General features: G+C 43.9%; 1 protein-coding gene across 1 annotated transcript in view; it reads right to left on the reverse strand.

The window, feature by feature from the left end:
• The window catches only part of LOC110529893 (A-kinase anchor protein 12), a 56,616-nt gene extending 43,078 nt beyond the window's left edge, over nt 1-13,538 (reverse strand). Inside the window, exon 1 of the mRNA XM_021612549.2 lies at nt 13,187-13,538. Coding sequence (XP_021468224.2) covers nt 13,187-13,303 — 117 coding nt within the window. The 5' untranslated portion in view covers nt 13,304-13,538. The remainder of the gene's footprint in view (nt 1-13,186) is intronic.
• Nucleotides 13,539-13,769: the final 231 nt, after the last annotated feature.

Below are 13,769 nucleotides of genomic sequence, written 5' to 3' on the forward strand. Positions count from 1 at the left end.
ACAAAAGGCTAAAAGAGAATATTCCATATGGCCAATTCCAAAGAATCCGCAGAATTTGTGATCAGGAAACAGACTACAGTGTCAAATCTGGTGAATTTGAGAATCGCTTCTTGAATCGGGGCTACAGCGTTCAGGTCCTGAAAGATGTCGGTATCAGGGCTGGATTACTTGACAGAGAGAACTTGTTGCGAAGGGGAGTGCCTCGTGACACATCGGAGAGAGTGTATTTTGTTACAAAATACAGCACTGAAGCAGAGAACATTAAAATAATCACTAAAAAGAATTGGGGAATCATCCAATGTGATACGCTACTACGCCAAGTCTTTCCTGAGCCACCAGCCATAAGCTTTAAGAGATGTCCTACCCTAAATTACAAATTAGTCCAAAGTTATCTTCCGGGTGACTCTCAAAAAACTTGGCTTGACCATAAACCCAAGGGCTCTTTTAAATGTAACCATTGCAACCATTGCAGTAATATTGCACAGAAGAAGTATTTTGTTGACACAGCTTCCAAAATGGAGTATTACGTCAAGCATTTCATTAACTGCAAAACCACTCATGTCATCTATAGATTGGAATGTCCACAGTTCAAAGTGTTCTACATTGGACGGACAAAGAGACGCCTTCATGACCGCTTAGCGGAACACAAGTATGCCATACGGGTAGGCAATGAAGACTACCCCATGGCAAGGCACTACAAGTCCCTACACCATGGCAACCATGCCTCCCTACAAGCTATGGGTATTGATCATATTCCGGCCTCTATTAGAAAAGGGGACTGTCTTAAACAGTTAAACCAAAGGGAAAGTTTTGGGATTTACAAACTACAGGCCACTAAATACCCTGGTTTAAATGAAGATATGGATTTCTCACCCTTCCTGTGGGGTCGTGATGGGTCCATTTGCTGTCATCTAGTGGGCATTTTGCTCAATTGCCCTCAGCTATGTTTAGACTGTTGTTCATGCTTTGCTGTGTTCTAGTGTACTATGGAATATATTGCTTTCTTATTCTTGACACTTCTACTAGTCATATTTAAGGTTAGAACTACCTTTTAGTGTTCTGATACTTCTATCTTGGAGTTGTATTTTTATGATAGCATAGCTACAGTATTTCACCTTTTAATGTGTATAGTACTGCTTACTAGGTGTGTCCAATCAATTGTGTAACCACTCCCTCTACCAATTAGGGCTAATTGAATAGCTGTTCAAAAGAGGACATTGTATTCCTTTTTTTTGGTCTCCCTGACGAAGGCCATGCAGCCGAAACATGTCGGTTTTTAAAAAATGTGTTTCTATTGAACATGCGGCAGGGTAGCCTAGTGGTTAGAGCGTTGGACTAGTAACCGGAAGGTTGCAAGTTCAAAACCCCTGAGCTGACAAGGTACAAATCTGTCGGTCTGCCCCTGAACTGTTCCTAGGCCGCCATTGAAAATAAGAATTTGTTCTTAACTGCCTAGTTAAATAAAGGCATTTTAATCAATTATATGAAGAGTGCCTTGGGCATCCTTTCATTTTGATGACCAATTTACCCCTTTTACCAAAGAGCACCTTCTATCTACCAAAATGTACTATTGTGTACCTTAGTAGCGCTTCCCTTCCTCCTCTTTCCACTAGTTATACGTTCGAGTTTGGTTGTAGACCAAAGTTGGAACCAAATGTATGTGTTTTACTTAAAGATGAATATCTCTAAATGGAGTCGCAATTCAACGGCTCAGACACGAGTCGTTTGTGGCAGGGACAACAGACAATCATGGACTATAAAAGGAAAACCAGCCACGTCGCCAAGACCGACGTCTTGCTTCCGGACAGGCTAAACACATTCTTCACACGCTGTGAGGATAACACAGTGCAACCAACGCGGCCCGCTACCAAGGACTGTGGGCTCTGCTTCTCCGTGTCCGATGTGAGAAAAAATTTTAAACGTGTTAACCCTCACAAGGCTACAAGGTAAAGACAGCACCCCTAGCCGCGTCCTCAAAGCATGCGCAGACCAGCTGGCTGGTGTGTTTACTGGCATCTTCAATATCTCCCTATCCCCGTCTGCTGTCCCCACATGCTTCAAGATGGCCACCATTGTTCCTGTACCCAAGAAGGCACAGGTAAATGACTATAGCCCAGTAGCACTCACCTCTGGCATCATGAAGTGCTTTGAGAGACTAGACAAGGATCATATCACCTCTACCTCACCTGTCACCCTAGACCCACTTCAATTTGCTTACCGCCCCAATAGATCCACAGATGTTGCAAGCGTCATCGCTCTGCACACTGCCCTATCCCATCTGAGCAAGTGGAATACCTATGTAAGAATGCTGTTTATTAACTATAGCTCAGCATTCAACACCATAGTACCCTCCAAGCTCATCATTAAGCTCGAGGCCCTGTGTCTAAGCCAGGTGCAACTGGGTCCTGGACTTCCTGATGGGCAGCCCCCAGGTGGTGACGGTAGGAAACATCACCTCCACTCCGCTGATTGTCAACACTGGGGCCCTAAAAGGGTGCGTTCTCAGCCCCCTCCTGTACTCCCTGTTCACCCACTGCGTGGCCAAGCACGTCTCCAACTCAATCATCACGTTTGCAGACGACACAACAGTAGTAGGCTTGAATACCAACAATGACGAGACAGCCTACAGGGAGGAGGTGAGGGCTCTGGGAATGTGGTGCCTGGAAAACAACCTCTCACTCAACGTCAACAAAACAAAGGAGATGATTGTGGACTTCAGGAAACAGCAGAGGGTGCACCCCTCGCTGGCCAGACCTGTGTGCATCCTCATCACAGGACAATGTCTCCCAAAGGTCCAGAGCAGGCAAATCCCCCCCACTGCCCAATACCTCAGCATCTGGTCTCATTACTTTTGAGATTAAAACATGGGAGACAAATCAATTAAATTCTTCGAAGGGATGCCATCCGTCATTTGGAAAGAGGGGTAGAGAATGCACGTGTGTTGGGGAGGAGGAGGGAGTAGATTCATATTTGAATGTGTGTTTAAGTGTATAACAATGGATCAATCCAAAGATCTCTTCCTACTTACAGTATTAAGTTGACTGGAACCATAGCTGGGCGGAGGGAAACATTTTCCCATCAGATCCCACACACATCCTTCCGGCAAACTAGAGATGATGAGCATGTCTCCCCAGTATGACTCTCTTCATGGGGGCATGCTGATTCTGCTGTGTCATTCTGCATCTATGTGTTCACTGGGATACCATTTATGCATGAGATATATGGCTGTAAATGGCTGTTTTCCAATACTGTATGTTAAACCCCAAAGGTTAGGGTATACCATATCTAGCTGGGGTATATTATAATGAAATGAATGTAAACTAAATAACAATGGCATGACTGATGGAATGGGAGACAGGGTATTTTACATACAGACATAAATGTGGGAACATTGCATGAGTTAACAGTACTCTGCTGCCAAGATAGAAAAAACCCACACCCACCTAAATTCCCTTTTCCCAAGAATGAAAGCTGTTAGATTAGAGAGCCACAGACCAGACGGCTCTCCATGTGATGTTTCCCTTGTCCCTATAACGCAAAATAGCTAACAGAGAAACACAGACAGACACTAATGCTGTCTCAAGGATGGCCTCCAAAGAGGGGGTAAGCCTATTTCAGGAACATTTTAAGATAATCATAATATAATTTATGTAATTCCCTGAAACTCATTATCATGTAACGGGATTGAACTCCCTGTCAGAGGGAGCGAGGGGTGAGAAACTTACAAAAGAACAAGAGCCTCCTTTTTAAAAGCCCAAATACACAAGTCCATTATTTTCAGAGCTGAGCTGGCGGTGGATCTGACATGGCCAAAATGGGGGGATGGAGGACAAACTCTAATTACACACAAGCTTCTTCCCATTTCTCCTCCATTAAGAGAGAAAGAGAGGCAGGAGAAGAGAGCTCGTACAGAGCAGTGAGACATAAAGACCAAAACAACACAAAAAGTAGACACTCTGGGAAGAGAACATTGTAGCGTTACTAGTAGGGTTGCACATTTTGGGTTATATTCAGAGGTGGAAACATCCGTGGGAATTAACAGGAATATATGGGGAATATATGCAAATTAATATGAATCCCATTTAAATGTAGATTTTTTTTGCATTGGATATATTTGCCATATCACATGGAGAGAAAAACATAAACATTTTACCTTATCATAAGAAGACATAATTGCAAATTATTCAATTCTGTGAAATGATAGTCTAGAAACTAACGTTTTGGTTGTCTTCCTCTCAGGCATTCATGTCTTCTCCTTGGACCACAACAATGTCCACTACTTGAACATCAGACTCTGAGTCCTCATCTTCACTGTCACTTTCCAACCTTGTTGTGGAAGGCTGGTTGTCAGGTTCAAAAAGTCTCACATTTGCCCAGATGGCCACCAGTTTTTTAACCCTTGTATTGGTCAGCCTGTTGCGGGCTTTGGTGTCTGTTGGTGGGATTTGGAGGATGATGGAGGAAAATGAGAAAGGGCCTCAGATCCACAAAGTCCCTTCCACCAGGTGGCTGATGAGATATGTTGGCACAACTGCCATATTGCATCTCCAACCCAAAGCCCTTGCTTGGAAGTGTACTTCGCCAGACAACCAAGAACCTTTCCCTCATCCAAGCCAAGGTGGCGAGACACGGTAGTGATGACACCATAGGCCTTGTTGATCTCTGCACCAGACAGGATGCTCTTGCTTGCATACTTGGGGTCCAACATGGACGCTGTGGCATGTATGGGCTTCAGGCAGAAGTCTTCACGCCTTTTATGTATTTCAGAACAGCAGTTTCCTCTGCTTGGCGCAACAGGGAAGTGGGCAGGGTAGTAAAGATTTATTATCTTACATCTGCAAGCAGAGTCTGAACATCAGACAGGATGGCATTGTCTCCCTCAATCCGTGCAATGGCTACTGCTATATAGGTCGGGCTGCTTACCTCTCCCAAAATACATCATCCAGGAGGATCCTCTTGATGGGGCTGTCCATATCGATAGACTGTGATATGGCCATTTCTTGGAGAGACTCCTTCCCCTCCAGGAGACTGTCAAACATGATGACAACACCACCCCAACGGCTTCAATGTGGTGCTCTCTAGTAGAGTGTATCCATTGTTTTCAGTGGCATAATGTCATTGAGGAGCAGATTCAATGCATGAGCAGCACAGCCAATGGGTTTGATGTCAGGGTAGGACTCCTCCACTTTTAGACCAAGTAGCCTTCATGTTCGCAGCATTGTCTGTCACCAGTGCAAATACCTTCTGTGGTCCAAGGTCATTGATGACTGCCTTCAGCTCAGCTGCAATGTAGAGGCCGGTGTGTCTGTTGTCCCTTGTGTCTGTGCTCTTGTAGAATACTGGTTGAGGGGTGGAGATGATGTAGTTAATTATTCCTTGCCCACGAACATTCGACCACTCATCAGAGATGATTGCAATACAGTCTGCTTTCTCTATGATTTGCTTGACGTTCACTTGAACTCTGCATCCAGCAAATTAGTAGATAAGGCATTTTCTGGTTGGAGGGGTGTATGCTGGGCGAAGAACATTCAGAAATCTCTTCCAATACACATTACCTGTGAGCATCAGAGGTAAACCAGTTGCATACACACCTCGAGCAAAAGACATTCGTCAGCATTTATCTGACTACTTTCCTCCATTGAGTCAAAGACACCTATTGATAAGGTGCCTGATTCATCATTTTCACCGCGAATAAAAGTAGAGAGACTTTTGTCAGAGGTTGCTTGTTGTGAGCGCTGAGGTGTTGTGAGCGCTGAGGGAACTTTATGCACTTGGCCAGATGTTTCTGCATCTTTGTTGCATATGATATGGCACAGTATTTTCAAATGTACACAGCTTTTCCTTCTACATTAGCTGCAGTGAAATGTGTCCACACATCACATAGTGCCCATGGCATTTTCCTGTAAAGATTAGAAACAAATATGTAAAAAAACAACAAATACAATTCCCATGTACATATAAATAGTTAAGCAGTTAGAATGTTAAAATGAAACACGTATGGAAACAGGTGAATTAACACTCCTCCGTTAGCAGGCTCAAGCAAGCTAAAACCCACATGGTAGCAAAACTAGCAGAAATTGTTTACAAGTTAGAAATGATTTAAACACACTTTGCTGTAGACCACTATTTACTAGTTAACAAAAAATCCTGTTTGTCGTATAAAATATATTCACCCCACCCAGTATTGTAATCAAAACTTACCAGAAAGCGTAGTAGTGTGGACTCAATAGCATCTCATGAGTGTGCAAGATCTTAAGAATCAGCTGTACATGTGATGGAAGAGTGTACTGCACGTGTGATGGACGAATGCACTGTGCATGCAGAGGGTTGCAATTCCATTGAATTGGGGATAGTTAAACCAAAATATGGCACAAGACCTAGAATTGCCTTATGTGTGTCCCACAAAAAATGTTTGCTCTTTTTACTTACTTTTTTCATGAATTTAAGAAAAAATCCCAAAATTCCAGGGCTTAACTTCCCATGTAAAATTTCCGGAACGTTTCCGACCCTTTGCAACACTAGTTACTAGTTTAAATCAAACAAGACATGCTTGATGACAACAATACTCCCAATCAGGGAGAAAATAAGCATATCAGATAAGATAAAGGGAATTCCAATTCTATTTCCCTTCCCAAACTGCTTTTGACTTTCATAAAGAATTAGGCCAATCCCCTTCCCTAATTCTCCTTTCTGTTGACACCCAAGGGAGCAATTCCAATCACTCATCCCCATTCTAGTGTCCATAGCGATTTTTTCGCACCTCTAATCACCTTACAATTATCTATGCATTCTATGCATGGTTGGGCTTATATTGGGCTGACCATGAGTTAGAGAGGATGTATTGCAGATAAAGAGCTAAGATGGAGATCTTTGCAGGGACCTATTTATGTGAGGAAGGAACAACTTATCACTTTGGGAGGTGACACAAAAATTATGGGGTGCTCAGTTTTCCTGGTGGAAAATGGCAATCAAATACATAGACAACACAATCTTGTGCACTTATATGCACATGAGAAAGGTACCATCGCAAATGGACTGTATATGTGTTGCACGTGCATTCTGTCTCTTGCATACATCTCCGTTCAATCTTAACGAATTAGGCTACCTCCATATATCCCTCGAGTGGTGTGGGGGCAGTGCTCTGGCAAAGTGGGTGGGGTTATATCCTGCCATGTTGGCCCTGTCCAGGGGTATCGACTGACGGGGCCACAGTGTCCCCCGACCCCTCCTGTCTCAGTCTCCAGTAATTATGCTGCAACAGTTTATGTGTCGGGGGGTAGCGTCAGTCTGTTACAGTGGCTTGTGAAAGTATTCACCCCCTTGGCATTTTTCCTATTTTGTTGCATACAATCTGGGCTTTGACTAGGCCATTCCAAGACATTTAAATGTTTCCCCTTAAGCAGTATGCTTAGGCTCATGGTCCTGCTGGAAGGTGAACCTCCGTCCCAGTCTCAAATCTCTGGTAGACTGAAAAAGGTTTCCCTCAAGAATTTCCTTGTGTTTAGTGCCATCCATCATTCCTTCAATTCTGACCAGTTTCCCAGTCCCTGCCGATGATGTTGCCACCACCATGCTTCACTGTGGGGATGGATTTCTCGGGGTGATGAGAGGTGTTGGGTTTGCGCCATACATAACGTTTTCCTTGAAGGCCAAACAGCTCAATTTTAGTCTCATCTGACCAGAGTACCTTCTTCCATACATTTGGGGAGTCTCCCACATGCCTTTTGGCGAACACCAAACGTGTTTGCTTATTATTTTCTTTAAGCGATGGCTTTTTTTCTGGTCACTCTTCCGTAAAGCCCAGCTCTGTGGAGTGTACGGCTTAAAGTGGTCCTATGGACAGATACTCCAATCTCCGCGTTGGAGCTTAGCAGCTCCTTCAGGGTAATCTTTGGTCTCTTTGTTGCCTCTCTGGCTAATGCCCTCCTTGCCTGGTCCATGAGTTTTGGTGGGCGGCCATCTTTTGGCAGGTTTGTTGTGGTGCCATATTCTTTCCATTTTTTAATAATGGATTTAATGGTGCTCCGTGGGATGTTCAAGTATAACCCAACCCTGATCTGTACTTCTCCACAACTTTGTACCTGACCTGTTTGGAGGGCTTCTTGGTCTTCATGGTGCCGCTTGCTTGGTGGTGTTGCAGACTCTGGGGCCATCCAGAACAGGTGTATATATTGTGACGTACAGCAGGTCAGCCACCAGGGGGAGACTCGTCGAGGCCTGGTGACAGACGGAGTATACATCATGAGGCGATGGCGCCATCTGCTGGACGTGCCAGGTCTCAACAGGTTCTCCGGCCAGGACTAATTGGGGCTGATTGGGGATTGGTGAGTAATCAAGGGTTGATTGCTCACCAGCTGTACAACTCCCATAAAGGTCAGCACACAAGGGAGGGGGGGAAGGACTTGCGTATAGTTGGGGACGGTACCAGAGGTAACAGGAGGGAGTTCAGTTTTTGATCCCCACAGGATATAGCAAGACCATGAGCCCAGAAGACGGTATCCCGGAGAGGGTCTCTTGGGGGAGACTTATTATTTTAATCAACACCTTTTGAAACTGAGGTAGTCCTACTCTGTGCCTGATCTGTGTAAATGTTTCGACCCAACACCCTGGTCTGCCACAATATACTGAGATCAGGTGACAGATCATGTGACACTTAAATTGCACACAGGTGGACTTCATTTAACTCATTTTGTGACTTCTGAAGGTAATTGGTTGCACAATCTTAATTAGGGGCTTCATAGCAAATACATATGCACGCACCCCTTTTCCATTTGTATATTTTGCAAGGCACTGTATATTGAGTATTTCTGTCTTATTTGGTGTCCTGTATGAATTTAAGTATCCTCCATCTAATTATTTTTCACCCTCTCTCGGAGGACCATGCCTCAGAACTACCTGACCTGATGACTCCTTGCTGTCCCCAGTCCACCTGCTCGTGCTGCTGCTCCAGTTTCAGCTTTTCTGCCTGCGGCTATGGAACCCTGACCTGTTCACCAGACATGCTACATGTCCTGGACCTGCTGTTTTCGACTCTCTCTACCGCACCTGCTGTCTCTCACTCAACTCAACTGGCATTTAGTCCTGAGGTGCTGACCTTTGGCACCCTCTACAATCACTATGATTATTATTATTTGTTCCGGCTGGTCATCTATGAACATTTGAACATCTTGGCCATCTTCTGTTTATAATCTCCACCCAGCAGAGCCAGAAGAGAACTGGCCACTCAGAGCCTGGGTCCTCTCTTCGTTTCTTCCTAGGTTCCTGCCTTTTCTAGGGAGTTTATCCTAGCTACTGTGCTTCTGCATCTGCATTGTTTTGGGTTTTAGTCTGGGTTTCTGTACAGAACTTTGACATCAGCTGATGTAAAAAGGGTTTTATAAATAAATGTTATTGACCTCCAGAAGCCTTTCATTATTGTTTAACTGAATTATGTAATCAGGTGAGGCTCCTATAACATGAACCTAGTCAATGAAAGGTTGAATCTAAGTCATGCATGTCCCAGTCTTCAATAGCAAACTCTCATTGTCTTTCCTTTGTGATCAAAGATCTGACAGGACTGGATAGGTTAATGCTATATTGTTGCATCCTATCCAGTCCTTCCACCCCTCAGTTGTCATGAAGAGAAGAAGTTGGGGAACGGAGGGAGGCCTTGTGAGAGTATTGGGACCTAGCTACAGACTCCTACTTAGTCCAAACTCTCCCATTAACCCATAGCTGCAGATGAGGTACTCGATCCAACTAGCTCTCTCAGTCTCATGTCAGAATTAGACGTTCATCTATGTTTCTCAAACGTCAAATTTCTAAGTTGTTGCAAACATCACATTTTGAAGTATTTAAGTTAAGGCAATAACTCAAATTGTAAGGGTTAAGTTCGGGCTCCCAAGTGATGCAGCGGTCTAAGGCACTGCATCTCAGCGCTAGAGGCATCACTACAGATCCTGGTATGACTCTAGGTTGAATCACAACCAGCCGTGTTTGGGTGTCCCATAGTCACAATTGGCCCAGCGCCGCCAGGGTAGGCCGTCATTGTAAATAAGATTTTGTTCTTAACTGACTTGCCTTGTTAAGTAAAAGTTTAGGCATTAACTCCAAATGGTAAGGGTTAAGGTTTGGGATATGCTTAGAACAGAAAATTTAAAAAAAAAAACTTTCTATTGCTGGATTTGAACCTGCAACTTTTGGAATCGGAGGCAGATGCTTATGCCCATCTGCCAACCCCATCTACATGGATCAAATACTGACTTGTATCACGGGTTGCCTGGCTGCCTAGATCTCCCCATTTGACTATTTCTTTACCTGAGTCCGTTTCACTCTCTACCCCTGCTGTCATCAGGGTCCTTTTAACCAAGGGGACCAAGAACAATCACCTGATTCATCTGTCTTTATGTCACCCTTGCAGGTCCCCATTTCACTCCACCTCTCGGTCTCTCTCTCTACCTCTCTCCTCCCCTCTCTCTCTCTCTCCCCCTCTCTGTCTCTCATCCCTCTATCCCCCCGCCCACCCAAAACACTCTCCTTCCTGGCTGTTTTGGGCTTGTGCACACTCAAGCCTGTCTCCCTCAGCCAATCCTCAATGGCTCCTCAATTTGGCTTTACGCCCTGGAGTCCCAGGATCCTTAGCTTTGTGGTGAGCTTTGAGGGCACTATGGTCCCTGTAGTCAATGAATAGCATTCTCACGTGGGTGTTCCTTTTGTCCAGGTGGGAAAGGACAGTGTGGAGTACAATAGAGATTGCATCATCTGTGGATCTGTATCCCCATCATCCCTGAGATGGTCTGGCTTCTCATTGCCACTGGGTGACAATCCTACATTTCAATATCATAAAGATGGTATAACTATGTTATAACAGGTCATGGGGGTCTAATCAGTCAGATGGGCTGGATTATATGACATATGAGGTAAGCGAAATCTCAAACCATAAGGTAGGCTTAAAGACAACGGCAAACGTCTAAAGCTGGCTGGATTTGCATCCATGATGATCCACATGATGGCCCTGAGAGAGAAGGTCCTAGTCCAAATGACAAAGACTCTGCCATAAACATGCATTGAATAGGTGTGTATGCAACTCATAGCTACTTCAGGGAGGATTTGATCTCTTCCTGGTCTTATCAAGTTTAGTCACTAAAGGGCTGAAAACGGTAAACTTTTGATTTACTTCAGGCTGAAACTGAATAGGTGTGTATGCAACTCATAGCTACTTCAGTGAGGATTTGATCTCTTCCTGGTCTTATCAAGTTTAGAATGCTCTCCAGTTCGATAGGTGGATATTAAACCAATCAGATGGGAAACATTTTAGATGGGAAACCATCAAAATCACGACCTTCATCGTCATTGCATAAAGCTGGCTCCTGTATCCAATCCTCCAACTTAGTTGGGTAAAAATGCAAGAAGTTACTAAAATTTGAGATTGGTGAGAAAGCAAAAATGTTTGAAGTAGCAAAGTAGCAAGTTGCTTGAATAGTCCTACAAAGCTGCTACAGTGGGGAACATATTGTCATCTAAAATACATACATGCCTATTTCTCTGTTCTTGCTAAAATCACAAATCACAATACCCTCACTATTACACACCATGACATCAGGAGCAAACACAGCACACAGAAAAACAAGCTTGAGGGAATGCTTAGTTTGTGCTATACAGCTGCATCAAAATATAAGGGAAATTGATCTTTGAAAGTCTCTAATATTTTATATTCATTTGCTGTTCAGCATAGAATGGTAATATTAAAATACTCTTTGATGTAGCTGTTGACCTTTAGAATACAACAAAATAAAGATCAACTTGACTTTACACCTTCTGGCTACTAAAAGGTCAAGAAATGCATTATGTTTAATGGTGCTTCAAAAACAGCAGGAGGCCAAATGTACCAAGCCATTAACTGAAGACCTCCTAAAGCTGAATTATTCACGCATAACCTACAGAAGCGTTCACACAGAGGCAATATATCCATAACCCATCTGGAGTCAGTGGGCCTATCTCCTCTTATCTTACAGTAGAACAAAAACATCACTGATGCCTATCCACAGCTCCCAGCTGCAGAGTGTATCGTGTTGGACACCCACTGTGTGTGTGTGTGTGTGTGTGTGTGTGTGTGTGTGTGTGTGTGTGTGTGTGTGTGTGTGTGTGTGTGCGTGTGCGCGTGTGTTTGCGTCGGTGCGTCTGGATCTTAAGTCAGAACCAGCCAGGCACCCCCTTGGACATTTGCTGTGCTCTTGTCATTTTTCTTTTCACAAGGTGAAAATTGAGACATGCCTTCCCAGCGCTGCTGAGTCTCGGGGCACTGCACTGTCCACCACAGCAGAATCCGTGTCAGTCATATGGACCTTGTTGTCAACATGGTTCATTGTTTGCAATATAACACAGATGTGGCAGTTATGCACCCTACATACTAACATGGGACCAGCACATTTTTTGATTTGACAGCTATGTATGAGCTGGGACAAGCACATTGGAATCAAAACATGGCATTATCATGTGACACAAAAAGCTAAAAGGTTATTACTGGCCAATACCTTTTTTATGATTTTCATCATTTTATCTAGGGTATCTTTGAATATGTTTCAAAAAGTGCAGGAAACTATCTAGATGTGGAGGCTAAATCTGAAGACCAAGACATGCGGCTGTCAATCAACTTGGGGAGTGCCATTCATTACAAGCTACAAAATATTGCAGCCTGTATTGTGACTGCATGTGTGTTATGAATATAAATGTTTAATAAATCTCTGTTTTATTATTCTTCTTATCATTCTCCATCATCAGCAGCAGCAGATCCATGTTAGGCTGCTATAGGCTATTGAAAGGCACACAGGGACTGTTGATGCCGTGAGCCCATGGTTTTGAACCGTAAATCGTGACCACGGCAGACCACAGTTGGCGTTTTTATTACTGCGGGAGTAGAGTTTAGTCCGCTACTACAGCCTACTACAGACAGGCTAACTGCAGCGACCACAGGCACCTCATAGCATTACTCAGCAAAAAAAAGTTGCACTGCATCGCAGCATCGTGAGTTTATAATTTCTAAAAAATATTCAACATTGATGCCCAATATTTTATACTTTGTTTTTCTATCAAAATAAACTAAAATATGTTTATAAACATGGGGTGTAGGCTAAGCCTGAGGGTATATATATACAGATATTGACATTGTCAGCTGTAAAGTGGCCATTACTGGGTACCGTTGTTTTACCTTGGATTCGACGACGCTATCTCCCTCCGAAATCGCGTTCACCGCTGATCTCAGATTCTCGGCTGAAGCATCTTCTTGGCTCTTCCCGTCCCGATGCGCTGAGGTCTGTGCTCCCATAGCGAAAACAGCACTTATTTCACCTCTTTGGCTCCTGCTCGTCCGGAAACCACGGCAAATGCGATAAAAGCAATAAAAAAAGGTAGTCAGTAGTCAGCAAGTATGCATGCACGCGCCTAAAATGGGTCATAGGACCGAGACGGGGTAGTCGAGCGCTCAAGTGATGAAACGTGAGAGGCAGCGAACTCTTTTAGGACCCCGCTCCTCCCCTCCCTACAACATGGCCAAGGCCAGTGTGCAATAGCAAGCGTTGCATAATCACTTAATTTGGTAGCAGCATCGTGTCACTGTGACTTTCTACCTGCTACACAGAGCGCGTTGTTTTCAGATCAAAGGGGAGGAGCATCTTTATTCTATTTTCCCTATTGTACTGTACCATATGTATTGTTTATGCCTACTTTTTCAAGTATTGGAAATAAAAAAGTATAATTTTGGATCCTATAGGCAGTGTCGATTTTGGCATGTA

The sequence above is a fragment of the Oncorhynchus mykiss genome, chromosome 8, assembly GCF_013265735.2.
Source record: "Oncorhynchus mykiss isolate Arlee chromosome 8, USDA_OmykA_1.1, whole genome shotgun sequence".
In the NCBI taxonomy this organism is placed as follows: domain Eukaryota; kingdom Metazoa; phylum Chordata; class Actinopteri; order Salmoniformes; family Salmonidae; genus Oncorhynchus; species Oncorhynchus mykiss.